Below are 26,251 nucleotides of genomic sequence, written 5' to 3' on the forward strand. Positions count from 1 at the left end.
CACCACAATGTGTTACGCGAAACGCGGAAAGTACGGCATTATCTTCCATCTTTACACATGCACCAGGTCAAGGTAAACGAGAAAGAGCTCACAGAAGATTCGTATTGTAATTTCTTAGCATAAGTTCCACTTCAAACACAATGCGAAACACAATGCGAAAGGTGGCGCGACTTCGTCGCCTGCTGGATCTAAAAGCCCACGTTGTAAGGCAGGCAGCCCTCAATTCCTGGCCCATCCGTTCTCTCCTTGGATGATTTCACAACCCCGAAATTAAAGACCCATTTCTGCTGGATGCGCTGGTGGCTTCAGACTCCAAATTATTCACAATAATTAATTAAGGTAGAAGATCTAAAGAGACAAAAGAGTTCACCCCCCCCCCCCCCCGGTGGCGAACGGGGGCTACGTCACTGGCGCACATGCTGGGATTCTTATCGACTCGAACTCGGGACCTCTGAGCCTTCACCGATTAGGCTGTTCGTGGACTTCAACCACTCCACCATCCAGCCAGTTTTGACCTGACCCCCAAGGGGTCGCCTGCTGGCTGGTAACAGAAATGGCGTTGAGGGGGGTAATATACCCTTCTCGTTTAGTCAGTTGGGAAGGTAGGGTGCTCACGTGAATCGTTTGATGCCTTGAAATAAACATAGGATGAAATCGTCTACCGACTACGAGATGCAAATCCTTCTTAGCCTCACTATCTCATCCTGCCTGAACCCGCGGATGCAACCAATTCTACATCAAGCCCTTTCCAAGAGGTCAAATGCATCGCGAATGACACTGTTCTCGTAACTGAATATTTCAATGTCCTCAATAGTCTCTGGATGTCCCGAGAAGAAGAATCGGTGATTAGTACAGGTACTCGAACGACATAGATCCAGGGGGGAATATCCTTACGTGGGACGTTGCCGTCAAAGTGCTGTCTCTGCTCCTCGGAAACACGAGTTGGGTCCCACTGATGCATCGAAGACGCGGTCTGCGTTGCGGCGACGCGCTTTACCCGCAGCTGGTTGAACATGTCCAGTCGGGTTGAGATGTCGTCTTTCGATGTCACGTTTGAGAGAAGCACGCCTAGCGCTCCGGCGTCTTCGATCGCCATGGCTGCGCCCTGAGCGCGCACTGTATGAACAAGGGGATTGTCAGCCATCATCGAGACCCTGGCTTGATACTGGCATTGCTGGATTCTGTGATGATATAGTAGGATTCTGCTTACCTGGGGGCATGGGATGTGCGGCGTCTCCTATGAGGACCACTCGGCCCCGGACGAGCCTGTCGAGCGGCTTTCGGGTGAAGACCTTCCATTGTCCGACGCCTCTTGCATTGCTATGAATCACGAGATTGGTTAATGAGACCTGTTTCTGTTGCTGGAATTTCTCGGAAGCTCGAAACTTACATGCAGACGGATTGTACAGGCTTCGGATACTCTTCGACGACTTTGTAGACAAAGTCTTCTCTCGCCGAAATGTCGTTGCCTTGATAATGAGAGGTGAGCAGAGAGCTCTCTCATGGAAGTTTGGCCTGAGTCGCTCACCTTCTGAATCAATGGCAAGGTCAGGATGGTACAGCAAGCCGATGTTTTGAAGCGAGCCTCTGTAGTGCGTGAACCTGTCAGCTCCTAGGAAATACAGGGGGCAAGCGGCGGAGTTGACTAGGGTGACGCCTACCCTCGACATCCGTAGATAATGGCACTTCGCATGGTCCCATAGCTGATGCGAATCGAAGTTAAGCCATCTTTAAAAAGAGCTACGACATCCGGGTCGTCACGGAGGTCCTCTACTGGAGCCATCAATCGGAGCATCGACATGTAGTGCTGCGCTTGCGGGGCGTTGTCCACGACCTTTGAGATGAAGGAAGACTGGGACCAAAATTAGTCGTTACAAAAGGCTCTGCATTTCTGGCTTTCATCCGCTTCAGAGTCAGATGAGTGAGACTTACTCGTATGCCGTCGGCCGCGATGAGTATGTCTTTTTGCACACTCATGCCATCTTCAAAGTGAATGGTGCCGTCGGTGTCGATATCAGACACCTTGACGCCAAGGTGCAAGCGAGCAACGCTCTTCCTCTTCGGTGTCGGCTCCGTGGCTAAAAGCTTGAGCTCGTTGTGGAGATCAACGCGATGAAAGAACAGCCAGGGGGCGCCGTATCTGGGTGTGTAATCCGTGCATGTTATCATTCGCGTTTTGTCAATGTTGTTGGGGTCGTCGTAGTAGATGTACTTTTTCCATGCGAATTAGAATAAAAATAATTGAAGGCTCTCTTCATTGTATAAGTGGACTTGAGGCGTAGTGATAGAACATACCTTCTCCGCGGTGGTGGCCCTGGCCCGCTCGAAGTCGAACCCGTAGTAGTCGAGCACTCTCGTGGAGTTGGGAGGTGTCGAGATTGCTGCCCCTACTTCGCTCTTGAACTGAGACCTTTCATATATCTTCCAAGGTTTTAGTGATTTCTTAATGAAGGAGGTAAGGCTTAGCCTCAAAGGCTTACCTCGACATCGTGGCCACTCTCCAGTAGGGTGATGGCGGCCATCAACCCTCCAATTCCCGCTCCAATAATGCCAATCTGAAGCCTCTCGCTCTTTTCTGTCGGGTGGAGGGCCTTTCGAGGCGGAAGCCTCCATCGTTCATCTCGCGTATTGCAATAAGACGTCATGCTGGTGAAAGGTACGTGTACTTTTGGCGGGTATGAGTAACTCAAGAACCCACACACGAGGATTTCCTTGGGAGATGGGGTAGTTCATAGAAAGCTTGACCTGGAGTTTATTAAGGAGTTATAATCACTAAGAAATTCTCGAAGGATTATAACGTTGACACGTTGACGTAAGAATGTTGCTTACCTTCAACTAGGAGGGGTCATCCGGAGGTGGAGAGCCGAGCCGGCGATCTTAGCACGGAGGCTAGTTAGCTGGTTCGGCTCAGCTGCACCACCTTCCGCAGATGCCGTTAGCGTCACTTTGCATAACTGATCCGATATGTATGAAATTCGGTGAAGTGGAGGAGAAGTAGCGACAGAGGGATGAAGGTGCTGCGTGTTTCGTTTAAGCCGCTGCTTAACGAGTGGATTGATGAGCAGCCCCAAGGTTGTATCGCGTGTCTCTCATTCAACTCGATTGTGAGGGGGAATGCAGTCAACCACAATAACAATGTCTCCCATTTTGGCTTCTATGATATGCTTCTCGGATGGACCGTTCATGACGCTGATCAGTAAAAGTATGCATCAACTTGTTCCAGAACGCGACACAAGGAACAGAAGCATTCCAAGGAGAAGCGGTCTAGGAGGAAGAGGCATAGGTGGGAATGTACACGTAGTTCTTACATAAATAGTCAAACAGTGCCCAGAGAGCTGTTGATAACAAGGCAAAATCTTGGACTCAGAATCGGCTGGTGGAGTGAAGCCGATCGGTGTCCCACCCACGGTAGTCTGCTGAGTTGCCAACTGCCGCCTTCAGCTAAGAGACGAGAAGGAGGTGTTGATACGGACTTCCTGCTGAATGACGCCACACCTCATCAACAAATGCAAGTTGCACTTTCACTTTGCGTTCTTTCTCCCCCGGCGACATCTCATGGACCGGACACCTTCCCAAGACCATCCAACAAGTAACAAACCTCCTCAACACCGCCCGGCACTCTCAAGCCTTTCCAATTTCCCTCAATAATCCTCCGTGATAGCCTCATCACACCCGCCATGTCCTCGAGCGCCACATTATCCTCTTCCGTTCCGGTACCACGCAGCACAAGGCGAACGTTCCTGTCCAATACCTGATACTCTGGCACATCCTCCTCTCCGTCCAGCACCAACACAGCAGCCGCGCCAATACCACATCTCGGCACCGGACGATACTGCTCTATCGCTGCTTTCTCCCGCAAAGAAATATTCCTCCCCGCTCGCCAAAGGAGAACAGTAGCATCCCGAAGAGCAACGCAATAGACCCCACTCAACGTTCCAGGCTCAAGCTGCCTCGCCATACGAAGAACCTTACCCGCTCTCCAAACCGCGCTCCGGTCTTCCGGGCTTTCCTCAACTCCATTCATCGATCCCTCGTCGTGAACGCGTTGCGACAGTGGGGGTGATAAAGTAGTACCACGAAACTCATCCCCGTCGAGCGACGTCGAGATATACATATGAAGAACTTCATACATCATCTCCGCACCAGGAAACACCGCCCACCCCGTCGCTCGTAAAGAAGAATGAAACAGTTTGAGAATCGAACCCAGCTCCATCCGCCGCGAGGATAAAATCATGTCGCTCCATTTTCCGTGGCCGCTGATAGCCTTCAGCTGGCGACATTCTTCGACAAGCACCCAGAGGCCAGCATAGAAGCCTAGAGTGGCGAAAGTCTTGTCCACCTTACTGTGGTTATGGGATCTAGCGACCAGCGTCGGATCACCCATCAAGTCCTTCAAAGACAGTGACGGCGATGGCGAGGAGGAGACAGAAGAAGAGGAAGGAGGTCTCGTTGCCCCCGGCATCAACCGTACCATCTCCTCCCTCCACTTCGCCGCCGATTCAGCCCTCCACAACCCTTCCGGCGCAGGGAGCGAAAGCCTCATGTCTCCGTATCTCGTCATCCCTCTAATCCCATGCACTATCCCGACATGGCTATCCATGATGTACGTAGCATACACCAACCTCCTTCTTCCTTCACGGACAGACCACCTCCGCCAGACGTCCTCAAGAGCCCCTTCATCCAGATCACAAAGATTCTGGAGTTGAAAGAGGGCCTGATCAGTCTCCATAGCCCCTTGAATATGCCCTCCGTTCTTCATCATCACCTGCATACATCCAGAACAGGCTTCCGCGAATGCAACCTTACGCTGATCACCACTGAAGAAGGCGACGTGCTGCTGCAGGAAGAAGGCCTGGGATAGACTGATGTCGCAGAGGTTCGCGTTGTTTTTCTCCCACTATCAATCTCATTAGTGAGTGAACAACGACAGGAAGAGCATATTTTTATCCCTCCTCTAAGATGAAAAGAGACACAGGAGAAGGCTGAGGAAGACACTTACACACCGAAAAGAAGAAACCCTCACGACATCCTGCATTGCGTAACCGAAACTCCTTGCCACAACCGAACCAGTCCTGATGGCGCCAAAGGCAATCAACGCACCCAACAATTCCGGTCTCTGCTGATCAAGACGTAGTGTAGGGAAGTGTACCACGTCGATGATCCCGTATTTTGCTGTCGCCGCCGAGGAACAATGTACTGATGATGCTCTCCCCCAGCAGTCGCGAGCATACACCTCCAAAATCGCATCGAGCGCCTCCACCGACGGGAAAGCAGCCAGAACAGGTCCAGCGTTGGCACGGGATGTGTTGTCGAGGATCATGCCGACAATAGCGTTCCGCGCCACTGGCGAGATGAATAAACCGACAACATCGCTGCCATTTCCAACACTGAAGCTACCGAAGCAAGGCCTCTCCGATGTCCAGGATGTTCCCCCTGCTTTCAAACTCTCCTCGTCCGCCGCGAGGTGCGGTCTTTCCATTTCGCTGTTCTCATCACTCGACGGCTCCCATGATCCAGTCCTATGGCTTTCCGGCGTCATGGGTGGAGACATTGACATACCGGTACCGCCGTTCTGCTCTTGCTCCTGTTCCTTCTCCTGTGTCTGTCTCGAACTATCAGATGCGATGGCATCCAGCCCCTCCAGCCCAGCCGCATCGAACCGAGTCTGCAGGTACGACAAATCCGACATCGCGATGTTCCACTCCGCGCCAAAGGGAAAGTCATCCATCGTCATCATCGCCGGCGCTGTCTCGCCGAGGATTCCTTGACCATCCAGCCGCGTTTGCGTGTAACTCTCCGATCCAGCCTGGACCTCGTCCAAAAAATCAAAACCAGAACCAGAACCGGGGCCACCAACGCAGTTCTCCCCCTCAACCTCACATAAACCTCCCCGTCCAATACACCTCGCACAAGGCTTTCTCTCAGAACACTTTACCTTGGCAGCTTTGCACGCCTTACACGCCGATCTGACCCTCTCGGCCCCATCAACCTCCTTCGACAACACATCAGCCCCGTTCCTCTCTCCTTCCACGACAATCACCGCCATATTAGACTCAGACCGACTATCACCGCCATCATGGGTGTTTGTCTCATGCCTCCTCAAAACATCCAATCTGCCAAACCCCTTCCCGCAGACCCTACACGTATACGGCCTCTGCTTAGTATGCACAGATCTAACATGGCGCGCAAGATGCTCCGTACGATGATAGCGGCGTCGACATCTGGAACACCGGTAGAGAGCCTGTTCCTCACCCCCTACTTCCCTGCCAGTTATCATCGTTTATCTTTTTCGAAATTGGCAAGGAAAATGGTCCAATCTAGTTGGGATATAGACCCCTGTCGTTGGCTGATTGACGGAGTGCAAGGTTCGCAAACGTGAAAGTTTATGAGAATGCCAAGAATAAGCTTATTCGTCGTCGTCAAAAAGCAAAAAGTCAAGACGAACCACGAAGCTCAGGGATCCTTCACTTCACGGGTGGCACGCACAGGTTCATCAGCTCAACGCCAGTCGGCGAAACAACCGGCCCCAACCACCGACCACCAACGGACTTATTTCCCCAGACTCGGCCATCGGCTACCTTCAAACTCCGTGGTCCGTCCATTTCGGACCCGATCCGCAGCCCATACAGCGGGACTCGTCGCATACAGCTGACAAGACGCCCACATTGAGTGATTTACACGCAACAATGCAGGCGACAGCGTCCGACGCGATGTTACAGCGGCAAGCACACCCGTAGATCTACACCCTACTAGTCCGGAATTCCACAAAACCTGTTTCGATCAAACGGGTCACTTGCACGATTGCACCGCAGCCCATGCAAGAACGGCGTGAATGGATAGAGGACGTTGACTTTTGCACAACATGTTCCATTAATGCAGAGTACCCTGCCGGGTACGGGTATCCTTATTTCTCAAAGCAAAGAGAAAGCTAGTAAACATGTCGAGAGAACTTCTCGACCTCCTATTACATACACATGCAGACGCCCCGCCACACTATCTGCCTAACGCTTCCTACCAGACAACATTTCCTAGAACCTTGCCGATGACTTGCGTGGCCCCTTCCCCTTTGCGGCGGATCTCGCGGGCATCGAGCTCGACGGAACGGATCTACCCGCAGTCGCCGTCTTGGCCGTGCCTCTCGCTGCCGGCACACTCTTCGTCCGCGGGTTGTTTTTGGGGGGCTTGCTTTTCTGCACCCAGCCGGATCCATGCGGAAGACTACTGCTGTTGTTTTCCTCATAGTCCTCGTCAACATCGTCTTCCGCGTAATTTTCCTCCAGCGGCGAGCTAGGCGGGCTCGAGGATAATGTAACTACCTGCGATCCAGGAGGAACCACAAATGGAGAGGCTGTGCGGACCCGCTCACGTAGTCGACGGGGCTTGATGTCCTCCACCTCGACGAGTGATGAGGGCACTGACTTAGTCGGCTTGAGATCTGGCAAGTCTAGTGACTCAGAGAGAGTCACTCCCTCTGGCTGGCTCGATTTGGGGAACAGCTTCTTCCATGCTGTCCCAAGTTCATTGGGCGACTCATATTCTTCTACCTCATTTTCACCGTCTTCATTAGCCTCGTCGATTTGGCGCATGGCGGCTTCGTATTCTTCATCGCGAGAAACAATGGACTTCCGTGACTCTGTCACCGACAATGCCTGGGACTTGAATGGGCTCTGTGTGTTCTTCTGCGAATTTCGCTGCGAGGCCGTTTTGAACAGGCTCTCCAGTGACGGAAGAGAAGACTTCTCGCCCGAGTTCGGCTCAGGTGTGTCATTACCTCTGGTTGGCGTGCGGACCTGGTCTCTCGGAGTCGATGCGTCCACAGAAGGGGACCCATGACCAGCGTCACTCATCAGCTGGGTGTCGTCGCCTCCCATATTAAAGGTAAAGTCATCCGGGTCGAGTTGCCGACCACTGCGAATACTACTCATAGATGACGGCGGCGGAATGACCTCTTCAGCGGCAAGTTTAGTAGCCGCATCTCCACTATTGTCCGGCGCTGGCGCAACGTTCTTCGCAACGCTGTCTTGGGACAGCGGGGACTTTGAAATGACTCGGGGTGTATTGGCAGCTTGCAGCTGGTCGAGCAACTGGCGGGATGGGCTGCTTGTTTTGTGACGAATGACTGACGGTGACACATCTTTGCGAAGGCCTGCTTCTTCGATCATGATGCTGATCTCATGACGACGATCCGTTGAGATGGAGAGGGCATTGGCATTGGAGTTCTGAGAGTCGTCGTCTGTTGTCGGCACTGTATTATTGTCTTTCGATTGGCCTTTGGCTCGGGGGGTGGGCACATCGCCTTCGTTCATACTGTCGTCATTACCATTCAAGTGTGTATCGAGTTGGATAGACTCATCGCCGTCCGCGGATGCATCAAGACGGGGGTCACTACCCACGACGACTTGAGGCTGTTGTTCGTCCGTATTAGCCCTGGCTCGACTTCCCTTTGCATCGACTTTTGACTGACTTCCAACTTCACCCACCTCGGACTGACCGGAAATTTCTCCATTAACCTGAGACGGCTGGCTTTGGCCGTCGTATATGGTTTCGTGAATGACGCTGTCTGTAGGGCCACTTTCGCCCTCCGAGGCACCGGATTTTTCGTTTCCGCCCTGTTTTGTGTCATCTTCCAGAGGAAACTGTACAATCTTGGGCTCGATCAGTTCTAGATAATTCACGCGTCGATGTCCTTCTTCGAGTTCGTTTTCTGCATCCTCATCATCCTCGTCATCATCGGGGGCTTCAAAGCGATCGTAAACTCTCTCCCCAGTCTCTTCATCGTAGGTCTTTTCGGTCCGATCGACGCCTCGATCACGATGAGCCAATATGAATTCAAGATCGGATGCGTCCTCATCATAGATCCTAACGAGAACGCCGGTCAAGCTCACCACTTGGGGTTGCCAGTTGGTTTGTGATGACAAGACCAGTTGCTTCCAAGTGACAACCATGCCTAGTTTGGCTTCTCCTGGGCGAAGGTTCGGAAGAGTGGACAGATCGGATGGAAGTGAAGGGAGATCGTCAATATCCGTCGCCTGGCTTTCTTCAGCTGATTTCTTGGTTGCTGGTGGATCGTCAGACGGATCGTCATAGTTGAGTGTCGTGTCTCCCTCTTGAGCAGACTCAACCGCGTCGGAGAAGGTCACACCAAAAATGTCATCGGTTACGCGACGCTTCTTCGACGATTGAGAGTCGGCATTTTCTTGATATTGAGCTTGATCGCGCTGTACGCGCTTACGCTTGCCCCCGCGCTTATTCTTCGAACCGAACCATTCTTCCACCTGTTGTTGGGGGTCCCAACGCTGGACAAAAGGGAAGGGCGGTTCGGAAAGCTCGACCCCGTCGTGGCAGCATTCTACGGCTCGGTAAGCGATTTTCTCGCGCCATGCTTCGGGATCTTCCTGTACCGATTCTTGGGTCCGTGTGGATTCGCTAGGCTGAGAAGCCCCTTCTGACAGACGAGCGTTGGTGTGAGGCCGGACACCCTTCATCAAATCTTGACGAATCTTGTCTTCGTCAGCCTTGTTCTTCGGGTTCTTGAGCCCCAAAGATCCCATGAGCATGCGGCGGGCAGCTCCAACATTGGGCTTCATGCGCCGCTGAGAGGCAGCTTCTTGCGCGACAGGGCTCTGTGAAGCCTCCATCATGTCGGCATCAGCAGTTGATGTTTCAATATCTTGAGGTGCAGAGTCGGGTATCTGCAGGGACTTCTCTTGGCTAGTCTCAGCCGGGCCGTCGGATGCAATAGCGTTCAGTAAGGCTTGCTTTCTTGCTAAGAATACTGCCTGCATCTCAGACATCTCCGCTGGGGAGAACTCTTCGCTATTCTGAGCCGACGGAGACCTCTTCTGGCCGGCCATTTTCTTGGCAAGTTTGCGCCTCGCATTTCTTTTTTGCGTCTTGCTCAATCCCTGACCAGGAGGCACATTGGGCTGATCTTGCTTTGTCTGGGCTGCGGCGACTGGTGCTGCTTGTTGCAGCTCCAGGGTTTCGTTGGATTCAAAACGAATCCGTTGGGTAGAGAGGGTCTTGCTGGGAAGCTCCTCAGGTTCGGAATCCGAGCTAGAATCTTCGCTGCTGCTGTCGTCTGAAGATGAATCTGACGACGAATCGGATGAGACCTCAACGATCGCGGCCTGTTTTGCGGACAACCGGTCTTTTGCAGATGTCACACTTGACTCATCGCTGGATGAATTGTCGGAGCTCGATTCGTCGTCTGAGCTCGAGGCTTCTTCGTCGGCCGAGTCTGAATTGTCTTCATCCGCAATAGCCCCCCCGCCTCCCGCTTGACTTGATTCGCTGTCGGAATCGTCATCGGAAGAAGAGGCAACTATATCATTTTCGGAAGCGTTGCCCATCTCCTCATCCGACTCAGATGTTGCGCCGTCGGAACCTGATTCGGAGTCCGAAGTTGAGATTTCGTCACTGCCAATCGAAGCACGATCGGCGTATGCATTATGATTTAGGGACCCTGAAGCTTCATCGCTATCCTCATCCTCTTCCTCCTCTTCATCCTGGTCATGGGATGTGGCGTGAGAGGATCGAGCAAGTGGGCTCGATTCCCGGAGAACGAGCTCACGCCCCGTGTTCGAGTTCGCGTGTCGGATTGGACTGCTGGACAGACTCCTCGCCTGATGATCCAAAGTCTGCTGGAGGTTGAGACGGGATTCGAATGTCTTGTTCAGTTTGCGATATACTCTAGCGAAGTTCGCGCCGTATCTCAAAAGCGCCCTTTCGATCGTCGAGACCTGAGCGCTAGGGAACGCGGCTCTCAGTGCAGCAATCTTGTCGAGCGTGTCTAAGTTTAGCTGGAACCTATTTGACCTTCCTCCAGATCTGACTAGCGCATTGCTCGCTGACGGTACTGGAGAGTCATCAGACGTCTCCAACGAGTGCCTGCTGCTAGCGGTTCCACTGGATGCTCTCCTGTCTCTAATGTTTCGCAGCTCTTCGAGAATGTCGCCTTCTCGAACGGCGGCATTGTCTTCTCGAAGCATACGAAGCTCATCCTGAATATCATCATTATCCGAGTCCAGGCCCTCATCGTCATCGTCGGCGGCGGCAGGCTCAAAATCGTCCTCATCTGTTTCAGAGTCGCTGCCTACATCTGCATCGTAGAACCGCGTGCGGAGCTGGACGCTCGAGGGATCCTCCTGTGCTCTTGTGGATTCGTACTCCAGCATCGGCCGCTCTGCCTCGGCCTCAGAAGGGGAGTCTTCATCTTCGCTGATGTATGTGATTCGAGCCTTCTTTCTCGGAGGAAGACTGACAGGAGGGCGGTCTCGGGGGGCTCTGAGCCAGGGGCGCCCGAAGGCGAGGCCGTCGACAAGGTGCTTTCCGTCGGCGGAAATCTGGTGTCGCCCGCTGAGTCGCCGTCTTTTCAGGTCGCCGGTCAGGAGGGGGCGAATACTAGTAAGTGTTAGCTATCGAAAGGCACTTGAGAGTCGATAAATTCGTGAACCTACATGACTTGATCATCGTCCTTAAGTACCTTGGAGACAAGGTGATAGTGGACGCATTCGAAGCCGTCGCCGGAGGCATCCTTAAGCTCAACGGCGTAGTCCTCCAGGCCCCATTCGCCGCTCTCGAGGGGAACAACATCGTTGACCAGGGCGAGGAGCTTCGAGATGGTGAGGTCATCGTTGGCGGTGACGTTCCAGAGAAGCTTGACATCGGGCACGGCATGGCGCCGAACCACAAGGCGCAGACGCAAGTCCTTCTCCATCTTCGCCAAGTCGATTGATATCCTGCGCTACGTCTGATCTATTCCATGGAGGGTAGAGCTCGCCGACTGCGTTGTAATGTGATGGGAGTCGATAAAGAAAATGAATGTAGAAATCTTACTAAAGGGTGATGCTGGAAAGAAGAAGGGTCGGACGGTGAGAAAGGGACCTCAATCAGAGAGCTCTGTAAAGAAGGCAACCGCCCAGGATTGAAAGGGCTTTCTAGGTTGAGTTGACGCGCATGGGGAAAGAGAGCTCCAGACCGCGACTGACGCAAAATTCTGGAAGGTGGGGCCGGGCCGTTGCGGCGGCTCCTCCAGGGGTGTGTGGAGCCCAAGCTACGGGATGCCTTAGTCAGCAGCACTCTCACCTCTCCAGGCTCCCGACCTCATTCACTCACTCACCTTGCTTGATTCAGCCCAAATGATCACCACCACCACCATCCGTGCATGCAGATAGGTAACCCCACTTGGCCGAAAATCTTCCCTGACCAAAGTCTGTTGGTAAGAACAGCAAAAAGCGAAGATGCGGCCAGTGTGGATTGAACACACGACCTTCAGATTGATAGAATGAAGTTTTCCAAGCCCTCTTTCGAGTGACCCGCTTCAGTCTGACGCTCTCCCAACTGAGCTATGTCCGCCGTTCATCTTCGGGGTCCATCCGGTCTCTGGGTCTACTTGATTCCACTAACGAGCCGTGTCACTACCATGCACCGCTGGTACTGAGAGTTCTGATGAAGAGACTGAAATAAGTAAACCAAGGTTCTCTTAAGCTTTCTCCAGTCTGTTGAGAGGTATACTATATGGGACCTATAGAAATCAATATCTTAAGGACATAAGTATCAAGAGAGAGACAGTGGGACTTCGCAGGAGCAGCTGGTTGTTGACTTTATTAAAAAGAGTTCACCACTGGTGTGGCTACATCTCTTGGCGGTTATCGTAGTGCTCATGCTGGAATCGTATGCGGACTCGAACTCGTAGCCAGTCGAATAGGCTGAAGGGGTAATCGATTGTTGAACCATTTCACCACCCAGCCATTTTGTCCTGAACCCCCGATCTAGAGGGGCGCCTGCTGTTGCTGGTGACAGGAATGGGATTGTGAGGGTATATAGGCTTTGTTTGTGGCATATTGTGTAGACATGGGTGACGACCATGAGATGATTCACTGTGGCTAGATAGAGTGAGACGCAGGCTGTCCAGACAGGCAATCATGCACTCGCCCTAACGATTTGAGGAAAGTACCACCTGCCAATGTGCGAAAAACAACGCGAGCGGTTTGAGACTCGCAGTGTGTGGAATGATTAGAACCTCACCTATGTTGCGTTATCGACTTGCACTGCTTATAGCGGCATGCTGCTCTCATAACGGTAGAAGCATCTTGGTAATAATAATGCCTATCAAATACAACATGGTATCGTGAAGTGATTGAAATTCCAATAATTGCTTTACAACACAATCATGTCCCCGAGAATGAAACCAAGGGTGAGAATACGGAGTCCAGGATTGGACATCAGTCTGCGTATAATCTGTGGTCAGGCTTACACCAAGCTATAACGCTCCACACGAACACCCCGTGACTTCAGGGCGTCCACCGTCAATCTTGGGTCCGAGTTGATCACTTCCCTCGTCTTCCGACTGCGATATCGAGCAAAGTTCCACGGGTCATTGCCCGTCCTCACAGCCTCAAGCCTCTCCCAGTCTGCCGGGTCTTCGCCGAGTCGCGGATCCTCCTTTGTCGTCTTGTCCGCGGTTGTTGAGAAGAAATGCATAGAGTCAAAGAACCCTGACTCCCTGGCCATACGTACCCTCCAACCCTCTGGTAAGGGACCGAGCAGTGCCTCTGTATCCATTAGGCCATGAGTGTACGTCGCTCCTACGACCCTGTACCGTTGGTCCTCTGAACTTGACGCCGGATCCGGTCGTATAAGCAACGGCGATGGACAACCCAGCAGGACTACAAGCTTGTCTCCAATCTCTGGCCGTGCATGAGATGTACCCATGTATCCCGTGTCCGTTTTGATGAAGTACCGGTGCCGCACGCGGATGAAGTTGAGCGACTCATGGGAGACTGCATCGCCTTCGGCATTGATGAACTCCTTGCCGTACAGGTCTGCCGCCTCGGGTACCGTGAGAAGACTGTTGCACTGCGGCCACCTCTCAATCATATATCCCAAACCAAGAAGAGTTACGAAGGCATCTATGGCCCTCTCGTTTGTCGGTGCGTATCGCTCTGTTGAGAGTGCTTCTGCTTCCCAAGTTTTCACGGCGGCGAGAAGACCGTCGGAGTCAGGGGGTGACTTTTGACCTACGAACGATACGGTACCGCAGTGGACTCCTGCGGCATCCATGGCTTTGTCGTCATTTACACCATTTTCAGACTTGAAGCTGACTTCTGCCGCTGAAGCTCCGGCTGCGTAAAAGATATCGGCATACGGAAGCCGTACTGCTCTATCGACGGGGACGGACCAATCTGGAATCCAGGTAGGCCCGTCAATTTCGCGAGCGTCGATGTTGCAACGGTCAAGGAAGTCCAGCCTCTCCAGACACTCGAGATATGCCTTACAGAACTGGCCATACACCTTCTCAACTGGCAGGGAATAGTCCGGGGTGATACGCTCCCTGATCGCCGCCGGAGCAGCCCCCAATGCTCCGTAGATCTTATCTCGGGGGTTCGCGCACCCCTTCCAGTTCAGAGTCTGCAGCTCTCGAAAGAACGGCTGGTTGGAGAATGGCAGCATCACCTCGACAGCGTCAAGAATCAGCCCGCGCACCTCGTTGCTCGGAAGGAACTTCTTGTCGCTGGCACAAAAGATTGCGCGACGGAACAGAGAGAGCGAGATGCTGTCGGGGCCGCATAGCATGAAAGAGCGCTCATCAGCTAGACGAACCTCTTGCCATACCCAAAGACGCTCGAACCAGGAACGCTGCAACAGGTTCGTGATAGACCGCCAGGTCTGCTCGTCGTATGGAAGCGGCACCGAAGCGCGAGCCAGCTCCGGGTTACTGCAACCGGGCGGATTCGTCCTCCACGCCCCGCGCTCGGTGTAGACGGCCTGCTCGCCGAGATGCCGCAGAGCAGCCATGGCGATCTTGCTGTCCTCCCTCTCCGGCCCCAGCCAGACGACGACGTGACTTGCACGGCGGTAGATGTCGCACATGATGTGGACCTGCCTATTTCGCTCCTCGAGATCGGTCTGATTGATGCACAGCGCGTCGATCCACATGCGTCTTGGAATATCGCGGTATCGCAGGTGACGAAGGGCCGCGGCGAGGTTCGGCCTGATGCTGAGGCTCGACGAGGCCGCGCCCGTGGACGGGGCTGTTGGTTCTAGGACGAGAGCATCTTCTTCGCTGCCTTCAGGGGCCCAGACGTACGATAGACCTTCATACTCGAGCTTGTTGTCGTCGAAGCTCACGTTTGGGTCGACGCCCGTCACGGGGTGCAGCCAGGATGTCTCATAGGGCTCTTCTGGTTTGTAATCCTTGATACGCTCGAAGATGAAGCGACCATCGAGACAGACCCGGACGATCCAGTCTGATGGAAGGGTCTTTTGGATCTCATCGCGACTTGGGGGCAATCTGATTGCGGAAGGCCGCCGCGGTGCTAGAGCGACATGATGAAACTTGATGCGGATTCTCTCTTGGAAAGTACCGGGCAGAAGCTCGACTACGCGGATCTCCTTTGCGGTCCAGTCAAGGTCTCGATACTGGTATCTTGGTTTATCAACTGGACTCTCCATCTTGAAAGAATTCGGACAAGGTCTGGCCGGTGGAATTGCGTGATCAAGAAAAGACCCGAGAGCTTAGGCGGCAGCAAGGAGAAATAGTTGATCGCTTGGCTGGCCTCAAGCAGCACAGGGTATTGTATGCGGCATGCTGTGATCAATCACGACAACGAGGCAGGCTGCCCTTCAGTGAAGAGGGGGTAGATACACTTTGCATGCCCTCTCATGCAGCTAGCAGCGATCCTTCGCAGCCTGCATATCACCACCTCAATTCGAGATGGTTTGGCCAATGGATGGCTTCCCCCAAAGTCTTGTTTTGTTAACTAAGAAATCAGTCAACTGCACAACGTTGGGCTGGAGCATTCTAGCGCACCATGCATCGTTCGGTAGCGACTGCTGCAGTAAGCACTATGCACTGATGCAGCCACAACAGTTGGCACAAGGCAGGCTTCAGTCACCGGATCAAAGTCTCCAGCGAGATGTATGCATTGGCGGCCTCTAAAGACACTGCGAATCTCTACTAAGACCTATGGCCTCAACTGTTGTTTATCATTGACGAACAACTACTGGAAACTCATTCTTCTACTCCAGAAGACCTGTCTTCGTGTAAGTTGAGACTGCCCAGACCACGTATTTGTCTGCCTGTTGGGTGGTTGGTCACATGCAATGGCGCCGAATTTGACGCCCGTTTACATTCGTTTTCAAAATAGAAAAAGTTATCGACGCCTTCGTGTCTCTTTGATCCTTTTCCCAGACAGTCGAAACTGCCTGAGGTGCGGGCTCCCTCTTTTTCCGAATTTGTTATTAAGCCCTCCAAGCGACAAGCTACCGAGACATGATCGGATCTGCGTTCTCAAACCATGATGCCTCACGCGGGGGATGACTTACACCAACGCAAGCCATGTCACCTCGGACGACGCAGGAAAGCTTGGCAAAGAGAGCACGAGAACGAGAAGCGTATTCTCAATACGCGCATGGTCAAGTTATCAATTTCCATTTCACCAGTCTCCATAGTGCCGATCTAAGACAAGCATTCACAGGAGCGGGCTTGTTATTCTACCCACAGAACCCTATACAGTAGGGTGTCAAAAGTTCGTGTACACCCTCCCAGTGCGTCACCTATAGCCCACTAACTACGTCTCTTTATTACTATAAATATTTTTCTAACTTAAGTATAAATAATATAATTTAAAATTTTAGTAGAATACTTTAGTATATAAAGTATATAAAACTATTTTTTTATATATTTTAAAATACGTTATATTAGTACTTTATACTATAATATAAAAATAAAATATAAAATAAAAGAAATTTACTAGGAAGTACAGTGCTATTCGCACTTAAAAGGCCCTATAATCCACTATAATAAAAATCTCTTAAAACCTATTTTTTAAAAGACTTATTTAACGCTTTAATAATTAAGAAAAACATAGTGCAACTTAGGTATATACTAGTATAATAGCTAATTAGTTATATAGTAATTTTTAATCTCTTTTTCCTATTATATTTAACTTTTTATACGCTGTTGAAAAGTAGTACTTTTGCGGGATACTGTGCGCTGCACACGAACCTTTGACACCCCACTGTAGCTAGGCTAGTAGCCAGCCCGCCGCCAAATGCGGACCGAAGATGAGATTTCAACAACTACAACAAGTTGGAGACAGTAATGAGTGATACAGTGCACCGTCCTCGACAGCTTCATTCTCGCCTTCAGAATGAGGCTAAAAGGGGGAGGCCAGTGCCGGCGGGGCAGTTCCGAGGGTTCTTAAGCCAAGCGGAAGTAGCGGCCTGGATGGAGCTTCGTGTCATGCCAGTGCAGCATGCGTTTTTCGCAACCGTAAAGCCGGAAGCCCGGTTGCCGGCAGGTTGTGACACTGAACGGCTCCATAAGTACGGAGCACTCCGTACGGATAGAATGTATCGTATTACCTGAAAGTAAGTTTAATTGCCAACTCCTGTATGTTGTGGAACAGACCCAGATCCAGCTACTGTATATGATAACTTGCGATGGAACTTCGGAACATGCCCGCGCTGAGCAGATATGCACCAGACGGATTGGTCTTCGGCGTTCTGAGCCTCCTGCTGAAAATGGAGTCAGTTGCGCCTCATTGCTATCTGTAGAAATTGAAGAGTATTCAGACGATCTTCCAGCAACACATCTTTCAAGTTGGATCAGACCACCAATCGCAATCTTTCGTCCTGAAGCGCTCAGCCCTAGCCTAAGGCTTTCCACACTGAGAGCCCTAACCTTGGCTTTCTTGGGCTGATTACCGCGTACTTACAAGCATTTTGACTCTGGGCTGGTCCGCATCACTCAAAATTAGCCCTGACTCGTTACCGGGCCGCCTAACAAGGGCTCAGCCTCCAGCAGGAGTCAGGGCTTCAATTTCAGGGGCCTGTGTCATGGTCTACCTATCGTACGGGGTACGGTGGCACCCCACTGTACCTCCAGGAGAATGAGTTAGCTGAGCAGCCCATCCGTACGGGCATGGGGGGGTCATAGTCAGCGATAGCACATAAAGTCAATGAGTTTGCAGTACAAGCGGACAATGACTGTACTGGAGCAGTAATCGACAAAATTGTTACAATTTTCATGGCGTACTTTTCTACCCAATTTCGGCAATGCTTTCCACTAGGATTGTAATGCATTTGTATCTAAAGTTTCAATTCCACTTTTCAACCCTAGTTCACCTCCAAACGAGGTCCTCGTACAAGGTAAGAGGCAATTCCCTGTAGCCGAGCATGTGGTCTACATTGAGGACCCATGAGACTTACATATAGTAGATTAACCTTTCACACACCTCCGATAAATGACTTCAACGTTGTATGCTCAACTGATGTCCACGCCCATTGACAAGTCCCATGCATCAGTCAAGGGTGTATGACTGCGATCTTTCGGTGGGAGTTTGCCGTCATAGCCGATATCGCCGTCACGATCTCTGTTCGTGCGGTTGCGTACGTGGCAGAGGAAGAGATTGGGATAATAGTGTAATACTTCCGGAGCTCGCGGGGTCCTCTTGTATCCGAGTTGACCGCCTCCCCCCCGCCCCCTTCTCGGGTGATATTATAGCCGCAAAATTGAATGATTCGTGCGCTCGACTAGGTCTTCTGTTGCAATATGCAAAAGTGATTTTGGTTGGGTGAGAATGGCCTAAGAAGCCATCATTAATCTAGGCTCCTTGTTGGGCCCATCAGCGAGCCTTCATGTCCTTGGCCTCAACTCCTTGACGACAGTCTAGCGACATGAGTATGTTTGATCAATATTCAGGTATTTACCCCCACGGGAAAACTACAAGAAGACGCAGGCTCCAGTATCAACATTAGAAATGTCCATCGCCCAAGCAGCTTTCCATGCCACTCCGCTAGGGACAATTTTTCAAACCAAAGGTGAGCAGCGCCGATGGTGCATCAAATTTGCCGGGTCCATGAAGCTGATCGTATGATACCAGAAACAACTAGCCCGCAATGAAGTTCACTGCCGCCATCTGCCTTGTTGCAGGCTATGTCAGCCTCGCTGCTGCTGCCGGTTGCCAGGTCGAGCTCCTTAACATTAACCAGGCAGTTGTTGGCACTGGTTGCGTGCAAATGAACTACTACGCCAACATCTACGACTCCACCAGACGCGCAGGCTACACTGTCAACGCTAATAGCAACTGCGGCCTTAGCTTCGGCAACATTCAAGTTATCCCCGATGGGTACTCTTTGCGTCAAGCAGGCTACTGTTAAGTGGAGAGGCGTCGGCATTAATCTCGATGATTCTCATGGAGAAGGTTCTTGCGTATTATATAATAAAGACATCAATTCTAGTAAAGCATTGTTTCGTTGTATGCAATCCCATCAATCCACAGTGTGTTGGCTTATTGTTGTCATCAACTCATGTCAAGATCGCTTTGCTGGCCATCAAGTTGACGGAACGAGTGCACATAGCACAACGGTTCCTACTCGCCTTCATTGTTGATTGCCATAGAATGAAGATTCCTGAAGGAATAATCGACGCTGTAGAGTCAAGTACTGTCCTCTGCTTTCTTGTCCGATCTTGCCGACGCTACTAGTAACATATGCATCGGCAGTTAACTATCTAGAAGTGAGTTGCACATCCTTAGACGCTAAAGGACTTCCCGGCCCTGAAACTCAAAATTCCCGTCATAGTAGACTTCTTTGAACTTAATTATGACATAAAGTATTGAATCCGATTTAAGCTTAACTTTAGCTTATTTGAATCAAATTCACCATTACCTTACCCCAAACAAACGCACATGAGACTTGAGTCTATGTCGGGACACTCCTATACAGTCCGAAAGCAACACTGCCGAATTAAATCCGCCGACCTACCTTATGCTCAGTATTATGTGCAAACATCTTTTTTCTTGGCTCAACATGTAAGGTAATGCATACTCTTTCTCAGGCTTAACGGATGTCATCCTAGTAACGTGATTGATGGGCGGCTTGGAAGGCCGGATCATCATCTTGTCCTGGCTCCTCGTATGCATCTTTCACGGTTTGCCATCCCACCTCACAAGATCCACTCAACACTCAAAATCGGGACACTTTGCGGGATACCGTCTGATTGCGAACTTCACAATTGCGAGAATTTCCCTGCTTGTCTCAGTCAAATGTGTTTGCGCTTAGTGCTTGGAGCTATCATTGAACTAGAGCAGCGTTTTGGGCACTGATTGTATTGCAGCTTCTCTTCGTTGATTCATTGCTACCGGTTCTCTCTTGCTTAGACTTCAAGGCCGCTCTCAAGAGAAAGGCCAGCGGGCATACTTCTGCAGGCCAGGCTGCAACATCCCTACTTGATTATCGCCATAGTAAAGGATCTTGGCTCAGGCGTCTGGAGACATCGTATCCTAGCTTCATGTTGTTTAAGGTCTTCTCTGGTTCGAATTATGATGACACATGATTATATGTATTCACTTCTACATAGTACCACCCGGGCATGGACTTGCGAGCTCAAGACCTTGAGATAGAGGGTCACCTGCGGCCGTTTGGTTTGGTTGGGAAGCCTGGCTTGACTGCGGGTAACTCTCAGAGGACTGCAGGTGTGCATGACTCTTGCCCCGGTTACGGCACGGTCGAGCAAATAGAGTGTTCCTCTTCCGCAAATGCATCTTGCTGAAGTGGCTCCTCTGCATTGATATCGTCATTAGTGAAGAGTTCATAGAAGAGGCCACTGGAGCTGAATAGGACAATGTCTCCGGGTGGATGCTTGAAAGGGCGCGGAGAACTCACCATGTTATCCAACCGGCTGAACAGCCTGCCACATAATGCGTAGGGGCATGGAATGCTTGGTTTGTGAGAACGAAGATGACGCCTATAGTCCTTGGGGTATGCGAATCCAATACCGGATGACGCACATTCGGGGCGCGGACAGAAGAAAGTCTTGGCGTGTGTTGAATGGTGCTTCCGAAGGTCACAGGCACGCTCAAACACAGCGAGGGATCGGCATGCAGCGTAGCTGCACCGCCAGTCACCATTTTCATCTTGAAAGCCTATCTGGTAAACGTCCTGAGGGACCCAGCTGTCGTCGACGTCCGTTGGTTCGGAGCTGTTCGTCTCGCTCGGACTGGGTTGAATATCGCTAGTAGCAGCGTGAAACCGGTCGTCAGACAGAGCAGTCATGCTCTCGTTCCAACCCGCGGTGTACGTTGTGGGTGATGTATCGAAAGAGAAATCTAGCCCTGGGTCTAAGTCACCCCCTGGCGTGGTAGGAAGTTGATGAGTGATGTCGTGAGTCCCTCCAACTGTATCGTAAGTGGTGGCGAGGTTGCTGATAGTAAGACTGTGGTGCGTGGCCGTATGCATTACGTTCATCAGACCAGATGTTTCTACGTTGACCAAGCTTTGCGGCTCAGGCAGTGTGTCCAGGCCAGACGCCATGGTAGTCTGAAAATCGAAGTGTCGGTCAGATGCATCATCTCTCTGTACTCGAGTAAGTCTCGCCGTTACGAGTAAGATCAGCAGTACGTACAATTGTATCCGGAAACTCTCCATCATTGAAAGAGAATGTAGCAGCAAAGTAGTGGTATTCGTTTAGAAATGACGCGTCGAACATGGTGAAATAGAAGATTTTGTCCCGTGGAAGATCCGTATCAACGTGAAAAGTTGCTTCTACAGCACGGCGTAGTAAGAAGAGGCTGGTTTACTTGGAGGCACTCGACCAGATAAATGTTTAACGGCATTTTGGTTGAAGATCTCTCTTAGTTCCTTGGTTTGCGAGTCATTGCAAGCAGGGCCTTTTGTTGATGAGCATGGAGGAAGAATCACGAGGGCCAGGTTTCGCGGCATTCCCGTCAGATGAGTCGCGTGCCGTAGACGAAATACAGCTGTAACTTAAGACTGGCAATTGATAGGATGAGCGGCCTCCGTCAAGGGGCTCCGAGATCGAGTAAACAATTGGTTGGCTTGGTTCAATCTAATTATCAAGGACTTGAAGTATCCGTATCTACGAGCCGTAATCGGGGTTATGGAAACCCGCCCCTATGGTTCAACAACGATGGAAGATGATCGGCGAGAATAAGCTTTGCTGGCGTCAAACCATGATATTGAGTCAATTTGCTGCCTGATTTAATTAAATAACCTAAGCTCTCAATCCATCTACCGCGGTGCCTAGCGTCAAAATACCACGTTACAAAATCCTCAGCCATGAGCTTTGCAAACGTATGGTAATTCTAGGGTATTAGACTGACTGCCCAGATCCAGGTTACTTTCTGCCTTGTCACATTGAGGCTGTTAGTGGGAATCCCGTATATCTCTCATCGTGGGAGACACGGGCTGAAGTCCGCAGATAATGAACATTGATGAAAGTCTGAACACCGTGGGGCATCTCGCCATCACACTAAAGAGCCAAGGAATGCTCTGATTCTTTTGCGACCTCTGTTCCATCAGATTGGAGTTACTTGGGGCTTGTGCTCTCTGGCATAGAGAGAAGGACGCTTTTAGGGGTATCAGGGGTCTAGCCTTGATAATCCTCCTTTCGAGAGGACTTGATGCGACTTTTGGCCTTTCGTCTCTTGGTTAAGGATGACCGCAGAACTTTTGACATGCGGTCACCTCCGCCGATCTCTATTATAATTTCTATGGCGTAGGTTCACCTGTAACTTTGTGGTTGATTGTAGAGAAATGACTATAGTAGACAATCCTGTCACCGCTGCGGTTCGAGGATTTACGAGTTGCTACGGGAGGTAGGCTAGCCACCTGCTTCAGCGAATCCGGACACCAGTTTTTGCTGTTCGAAACCAACCTGATAGTCATTCTACCGCGTCATTCCGCGAGACCACGCTGGCCGGTTCTAATTATCATGTGGCGATTGATGATGCAATCGAGTAAGTAAACACACTGGCACGTCCCGAACTGTCGAGGAGACGGCGTGTCGCAAGATGAGGGGTATTGCACGCCTAAGTATGGCAGGTCGCAACAGAGCTCCTAAGCCAGAACTACCTAGATGGGTGAAGCGTAGAAACAGTGCTTCTTGAAGTTGAAAAGCATGGCAAAATACAACGCAGAGAGGTGTTCCGTGACTCGAAGCCAACAGAACCTCTAAAGGTCATTTTAGTGGCTTCAAGGGATACGCAGAGCTTATGGAGTATATGCAGGGCAACAATGCCAGAAGCTTGTCTTGTGACGTGATCAGATTGGTAGATTGTGGATGGCCGTGCCATCAACGCTATACACATTAGCCTGTCGTCTTTTCCACCTATGGCGCTGTGGAAACATGTTTGAAGCAAATAGAAAGGAGAGGCTTCAAGCAAAGAAATACACCGAGTTGTACGAGTTATTAACGATGCTTCAAGTTTGTTAGTGGAAGTGCTGTGTGCCCTGTGCCTTGATGTGTATGGAGGAATAGTCACTTGGTAATGATGCTGCTACTCTGAGAGTTGCCGTGAACAAAAAGGCGATCAAAAGCTGGGGAATCAAAAGACCTTAATGATTTCGACCCTTGCACTTGATCAATGCGCCCGGCAAGCGGAAACTGATGGATCAGCGACGCGGGTGTCTCCAGCTGCTTCATGAAGGTGGGCCGACGGAGTGCTGGCCGCCAGTATCGCGCGAATCATGAACGAATCCGACCGGGAATAATCCACTGAGTACACCTCTTCAACGTTGCGGCCGATGCAACTGACAAGGGTACGATTTGCTTCTTGTTCAAAGACAGACTACAAGTCTTCAAAATGTATATAAATCTTTGGCCGACAACGAAAAGGACAGCCAGTCAATCCAATTCAAATCATCGCTCGTTCTCATTCATTACTTCTACGTCCAAAAGAACACCATGTCGCCCAAGTCGAATCCCCATGTTCTCATCATCGGTGCCGGGCTAAGCGGCCTCACACTTGCTCAGATACTCCGCAAGAACAACATCTCTTTCTCCATCTTTGAAAGGGACAGTAGAGCCGATGCTAGAGCTCAAGGATGGGCCATCGCCTTACACGGCCCTCTACTAGCTGAACTATCGGCGTCGATGCCCGCAGACCTTGGCCCCATCGAACAAACCAACCATCTGAGCCCTCTCGACCATATCCCGGCACAGTTCGTATTCTACGACGTCAGCAAGCCCTCGTGGCGAGTTGGTGTCACGGACGATGAGACTGGGAAAATTGTTCGTGCCAACCGTCAGCGTCTCCGTGACTGGCTTCTACAACATCTGCCGGTGCAGTTCAATAAACGTCTAGTACGACTCGAGGAGCAAGACGACAAGGTGGTGGCACACTTTGAAGATGGAAGCTCGGAGACCGGAAACATCCTTGTTGGGGCTGAGGGAAATCGGAGCTTGGTGCGTCGGCACATCTTGGGCGGGCAAGATGTCATGACGCCGCTCCCTGTGGGTTCGTTGGTTGGCGAAATTGAACTCGAGGTTGATGAAATGAAGCATCAGCTTGAACTGGGTCATTCTGCCTACATTGTCTTGGACTCATCGTCCGAGAACCGATGGCAAGCAAGCCTTTTCGCCGCCATGAACAAGATCAGCCCGGATAAGAAGACGGGGTACTTCTACTTCATTCTTCACTGGATCGACCAGGAAGCTGCCAAGAGCACAGAAGAGAAGCCATTTTGGACCGTTACCGCCTCACGAGAGGAGTTGATGGCATTCGCGAAAGAAAACACGAAGAATTATCCCGACAGTCTGCGCGTGTTAGTCGACAAGGTGCCTGTTGAGAGATACAAGAAGCCGGGGATTGTGCTTCAAAGTGTGCAATTGACAGTCGATCAACTGCCTGCTGGCAGGATCACTCTGGCCGGGGATGCCGCTCACTCGATGACGCCATGTAAGTATGCAATCATGGATTGAAGGGAAGTCAAAGCTAATCCAATCCCCATAGTCCGAGGAGAGGCCGGTGTTTGTGCACTGACAGATGGCTTGAGGCTGGGCGACGCCATCACAAGCATCCACAACGCTGGGGGACAGGGTCCCGATGTGGTGAAGTACATCGGCGAGTATCGCGACGACATGATTGCCAGAGGAGCAAGAGCTATCAGTGTTTCCAATCCGGTGCTGGAGGATCATTCCAAAGACGCTGAATATGAGTTTTACACGTGTGGAAAGAAGGTCTTGCCGCTCTCTGAAGAGACTATCACCATTTGATGTCTAATTACCACTCCCGTCTATATTTTTCCTTCTCTATTAGTCTTCTATTCAGATTTCCTCTCACTAGACCTCACATACATGAGTCGTAAAACGCCTTGTTTCAAATCCATCGTCAAGTTTGTGTCTTACTTTGGCCATGTATCCTGCATTTATCGGCATGTTTTGATGAGATGATAGAATGTTACACTACTTAAGCATTTTATTCCATTAGTACAGTACACTCAGCACAAGACTTCCCCCATTGTCACAATAATCAAGATAGAACAAAGGTAGTTTACCCGCAGATCCTGAATGTGCTATCTTGTAATAATAGGCAGGCAGGACTGAGAGGGTGTCAACAGCATGGTGTTACATATCATCCAGCCGAGCTCCCGCCTGCTTGTTATTTGAAGCGCATGAAAAACGGAAGGAGTGGTTTCACTGTTGTAACTCTTTGTTCAATTCAACCGTGGTGTTAAGGCACCACAAGGAGCCTAAGTAGCGGGTGCTTGCCGCAACTATTTTGTCCCCCTCAGATAAGAGTTGGAGATACGACCTGCAACTCTGCGGCAAGTGGGAGCGCTATAGGCACATAATCAAGGTGACCCTAATGCTAGCTGGATACTTCATTCAGGGCAGTTGGCCACATTGGAAGACCCAGGACCGTTTCTCGTGCAAGACTGTCCTTCCTTCCCGTCACAGCTGCCTGAAGAGCAAAACAAGCGGACGCCGCTGATGTTCTCCTGACATTCTCCCTTGGCCGTGCATTTGCCCTCCTGAGCCTATTTGACGATCCGACACGCAGATTAGTGGACCGATTTAGAGAAATGGGGCTGGTTTGGCGACATACCAGAGCAGTGGTTGCAAAACCAAGCACCGCAGCGATGAGAAGCTTGTTGACCTGCATTTTGATGTCTGATTAGGCGGAGTGGTGATGCGGGTAGTTAACGTTAGCCGCTGCGGTGCTCGGGAATTCCAGTGGGTTCTTATATGCTCTGTTGACGAGGAACATGATCTGCATTGCGAGAGAGTTACAGCTCGGAAAGTATGGACGGCTTTGTGTTTGAGGCTTTGATCACTCTGGTGTACCACTCAATCTATTTCAGACACGACCACCTGGTTAGAGTTCATAAATATTGGAGCATAGCCACAGACCTTCATTCCCGACGAAATAGACAACTCGTTGATCACCCAGTTTTTCGAGCCTAAGGAGGAAGCAAATTTTGATTACCTTTCAGTTATTAC

At 51.0% G+C, this 26,251-nt stretch overlaps 9 protein-coding genes across 9 annotated transcripts; 3 read left to right on the top strand and 6 right to left on the bottom strand.

Annotated features, from left to right (window-relative positions):
- Nucleotides 1-694: 694 nt before the first annotated feature.
- On the bottom strand, nucleotides 695-2,645 carry CTAM01_11085 (uncharacterized protein; the record flags this gene model as incomplete). Its single annotated transcript, XM_060527097.1, has 8 exons — nucleotides 695-1,116; nucleotides 1,211-1,320; nucleotides 1,391-1,469; nucleotides 1,529-1,587; nucleotides 1,662-1,852; nucleotides 1,933-2,211; nucleotides 2,296-2,421; nucleotides 2,481-2,645. 8 exons carry the CDS (start codon nucleotides 2,643-2,645, stop codon nucleotides 695-697), a joined length of 1,431 nt encoding a protein of 476 aa, XP_060378267.1.
- Nucleotides 2,646-3,553: 908 nt separating this feature from the next.
- Nucleotides 3,554-5,689, bottom strand: CTAM01_11086 (uncharacterized protein; the record flags this gene model as incomplete). The annotated part of the gene is made up of 2 exons (XM_060527098.1): nucleotides 3,554-4,897; nucleotides 5,000-5,689. 2 exons carry the CDS (start codon nucleotides 5,687-5,689, stop codon nucleotides 3,554-3,556), a joined length of 2,034 nt encoding a protein of 677 aa, XP_060378268.1.
- A 387-nt stretch (nucleotides 5,690-6,076) lies between these two features.
- Nucleotides 6,077-6,379, top strand: CTAM01_11087 (uncharacterized protein; the record flags this gene model as incomplete). The annotated part of the gene is made up of 1 exon (XM_060527099.1): nucleotides 6,077-6,379. The coding sequence occupies one exon, from the start codon at nucleotides 6,077-6,079 to the stop codon at nucleotides 6,377-6,379; it is 303 nt and encodes a 100-aa protein (XP_060378269.1).
- Nucleotides 6,380-7,028: 649 nt separating this feature from the next.
- On the bottom strand, nucleotides 7,029-11,719 carry CTAM01_11088 (uncharacterized protein; the record flags this gene model as incomplete). Its single annotated transcript, XM_060527100.1, has 2 exons — nucleotides 7,029-11,403; nucleotides 11,460-11,719. 2 exons carry the CDS (start codon nucleotides 11,717-11,719, stop codon nucleotides 7,029-7,031), a joined length of 4,635 nt encoding a protein of 1,544 aa, XP_060378270.1.
- Nucleotides 11,720-13,254: 1,535 nt separating this feature from the next.
- CTAM01_11089 (uncharacterized protein) lies at nucleotides 13,255-15,456 on the bottom strand (the record flags this gene model as incomplete). Its single annotated transcript, XM_060527101.1, has 1 exon — nucleotides 13,255-15,456. The coding sequence occupies one exon, from the start codon at nucleotides 15,454-15,456 to the stop codon at nucleotides 13,255-13,257; it is 2,202 nt and encodes a 733-aa protein (XP_060378271.1).
- Nucleotides 15,457-18,906: 3,450 nt separating this feature from the next.
- Nucleotides 18,907-19,167, top strand: CTAM01_11090 (uncharacterized protein; the record flags this gene model as incomplete). Its single annotated transcript, XM_060527102.1, has 1 exon — nucleotides 18,907-19,167. The coding sequence occupies one exon, from the start codon at nucleotides 18,907-18,909 to the stop codon at nucleotides 19,165-19,167; it is 261 nt and encodes an 86-aa protein (XP_060378272.1).
- Nucleotides 19,168-20,505: 1,338 nt separating this feature from the next.
- Nucleotides 20,506-21,496, bottom strand: CTAM01_11091 (C2H2 type zinc finger domain-containing protein; the record flags this gene model as incomplete). The annotated part of the gene is made up of 2 exons (XM_060527103.1): nucleotides 20,506-21,327; nucleotides 21,413-21,496. The coding sequence occupies 2 exons, from the start codon at nucleotides 21,494-21,496 to the stop codon at nucleotides 20,506-20,508; spliced, it is 906 nt and encodes a 301-aa protein (XP_060378273.1).
- A 2,217-nt stretch (nucleotides 21,497-23,713) lies between these two features.
- CTAM01_11092 (early conidial development-2) lies at nucleotides 23,714-25,024 on the top strand (the record flags this gene model as incomplete). Its single annotated transcript, XM_060527104.1, has 2 exons — nucleotides 23,714-24,707; nucleotides 24,762-25,024. The coding sequence occupies 2 exons, from the start codon at nucleotides 23,714-23,716 to the stop codon at nucleotides 25,022-25,024; spliced, it is 1,257 nt and encodes a 418-aa protein (XP_060378274.1).
- A 608-nt stretch (nucleotides 25,025-25,632) lies between these two features.
- CTAM01_11093 (uncharacterized protein) lies at nucleotides 25,633-25,913 on the bottom strand (the record flags this gene model as incomplete). Its single annotated transcript, XM_060527105.1, has 2 exons — nucleotides 25,633-25,788; nucleotides 25,857-25,913. 2 exons carry the CDS (start codon nucleotides 25,911-25,913, stop codon nucleotides 25,633-25,635), a joined length of 213 nt encoding a protein of 70 aa, XP_060378275.1.
- Between the last annotated feature and the right edge of the window lie 338 nt (nucleotides 25,914-26,251).

Source organism: Colletotrichum tamarilloi (genome assembly GCF_030869305.1).
Source record: "Colletotrichum tamarilloi strain Tom-12 chromosome Unknown Scaffold_57.1, whole genome shotgun sequence".
In the NCBI taxonomy this organism is placed as follows: domain Eukaryota; kingdom Fungi; phylum Ascomycota; class Sordariomycetes; order Glomerellales; family Glomerellaceae; genus Colletotrichum; species Colletotrichum tamarilloi.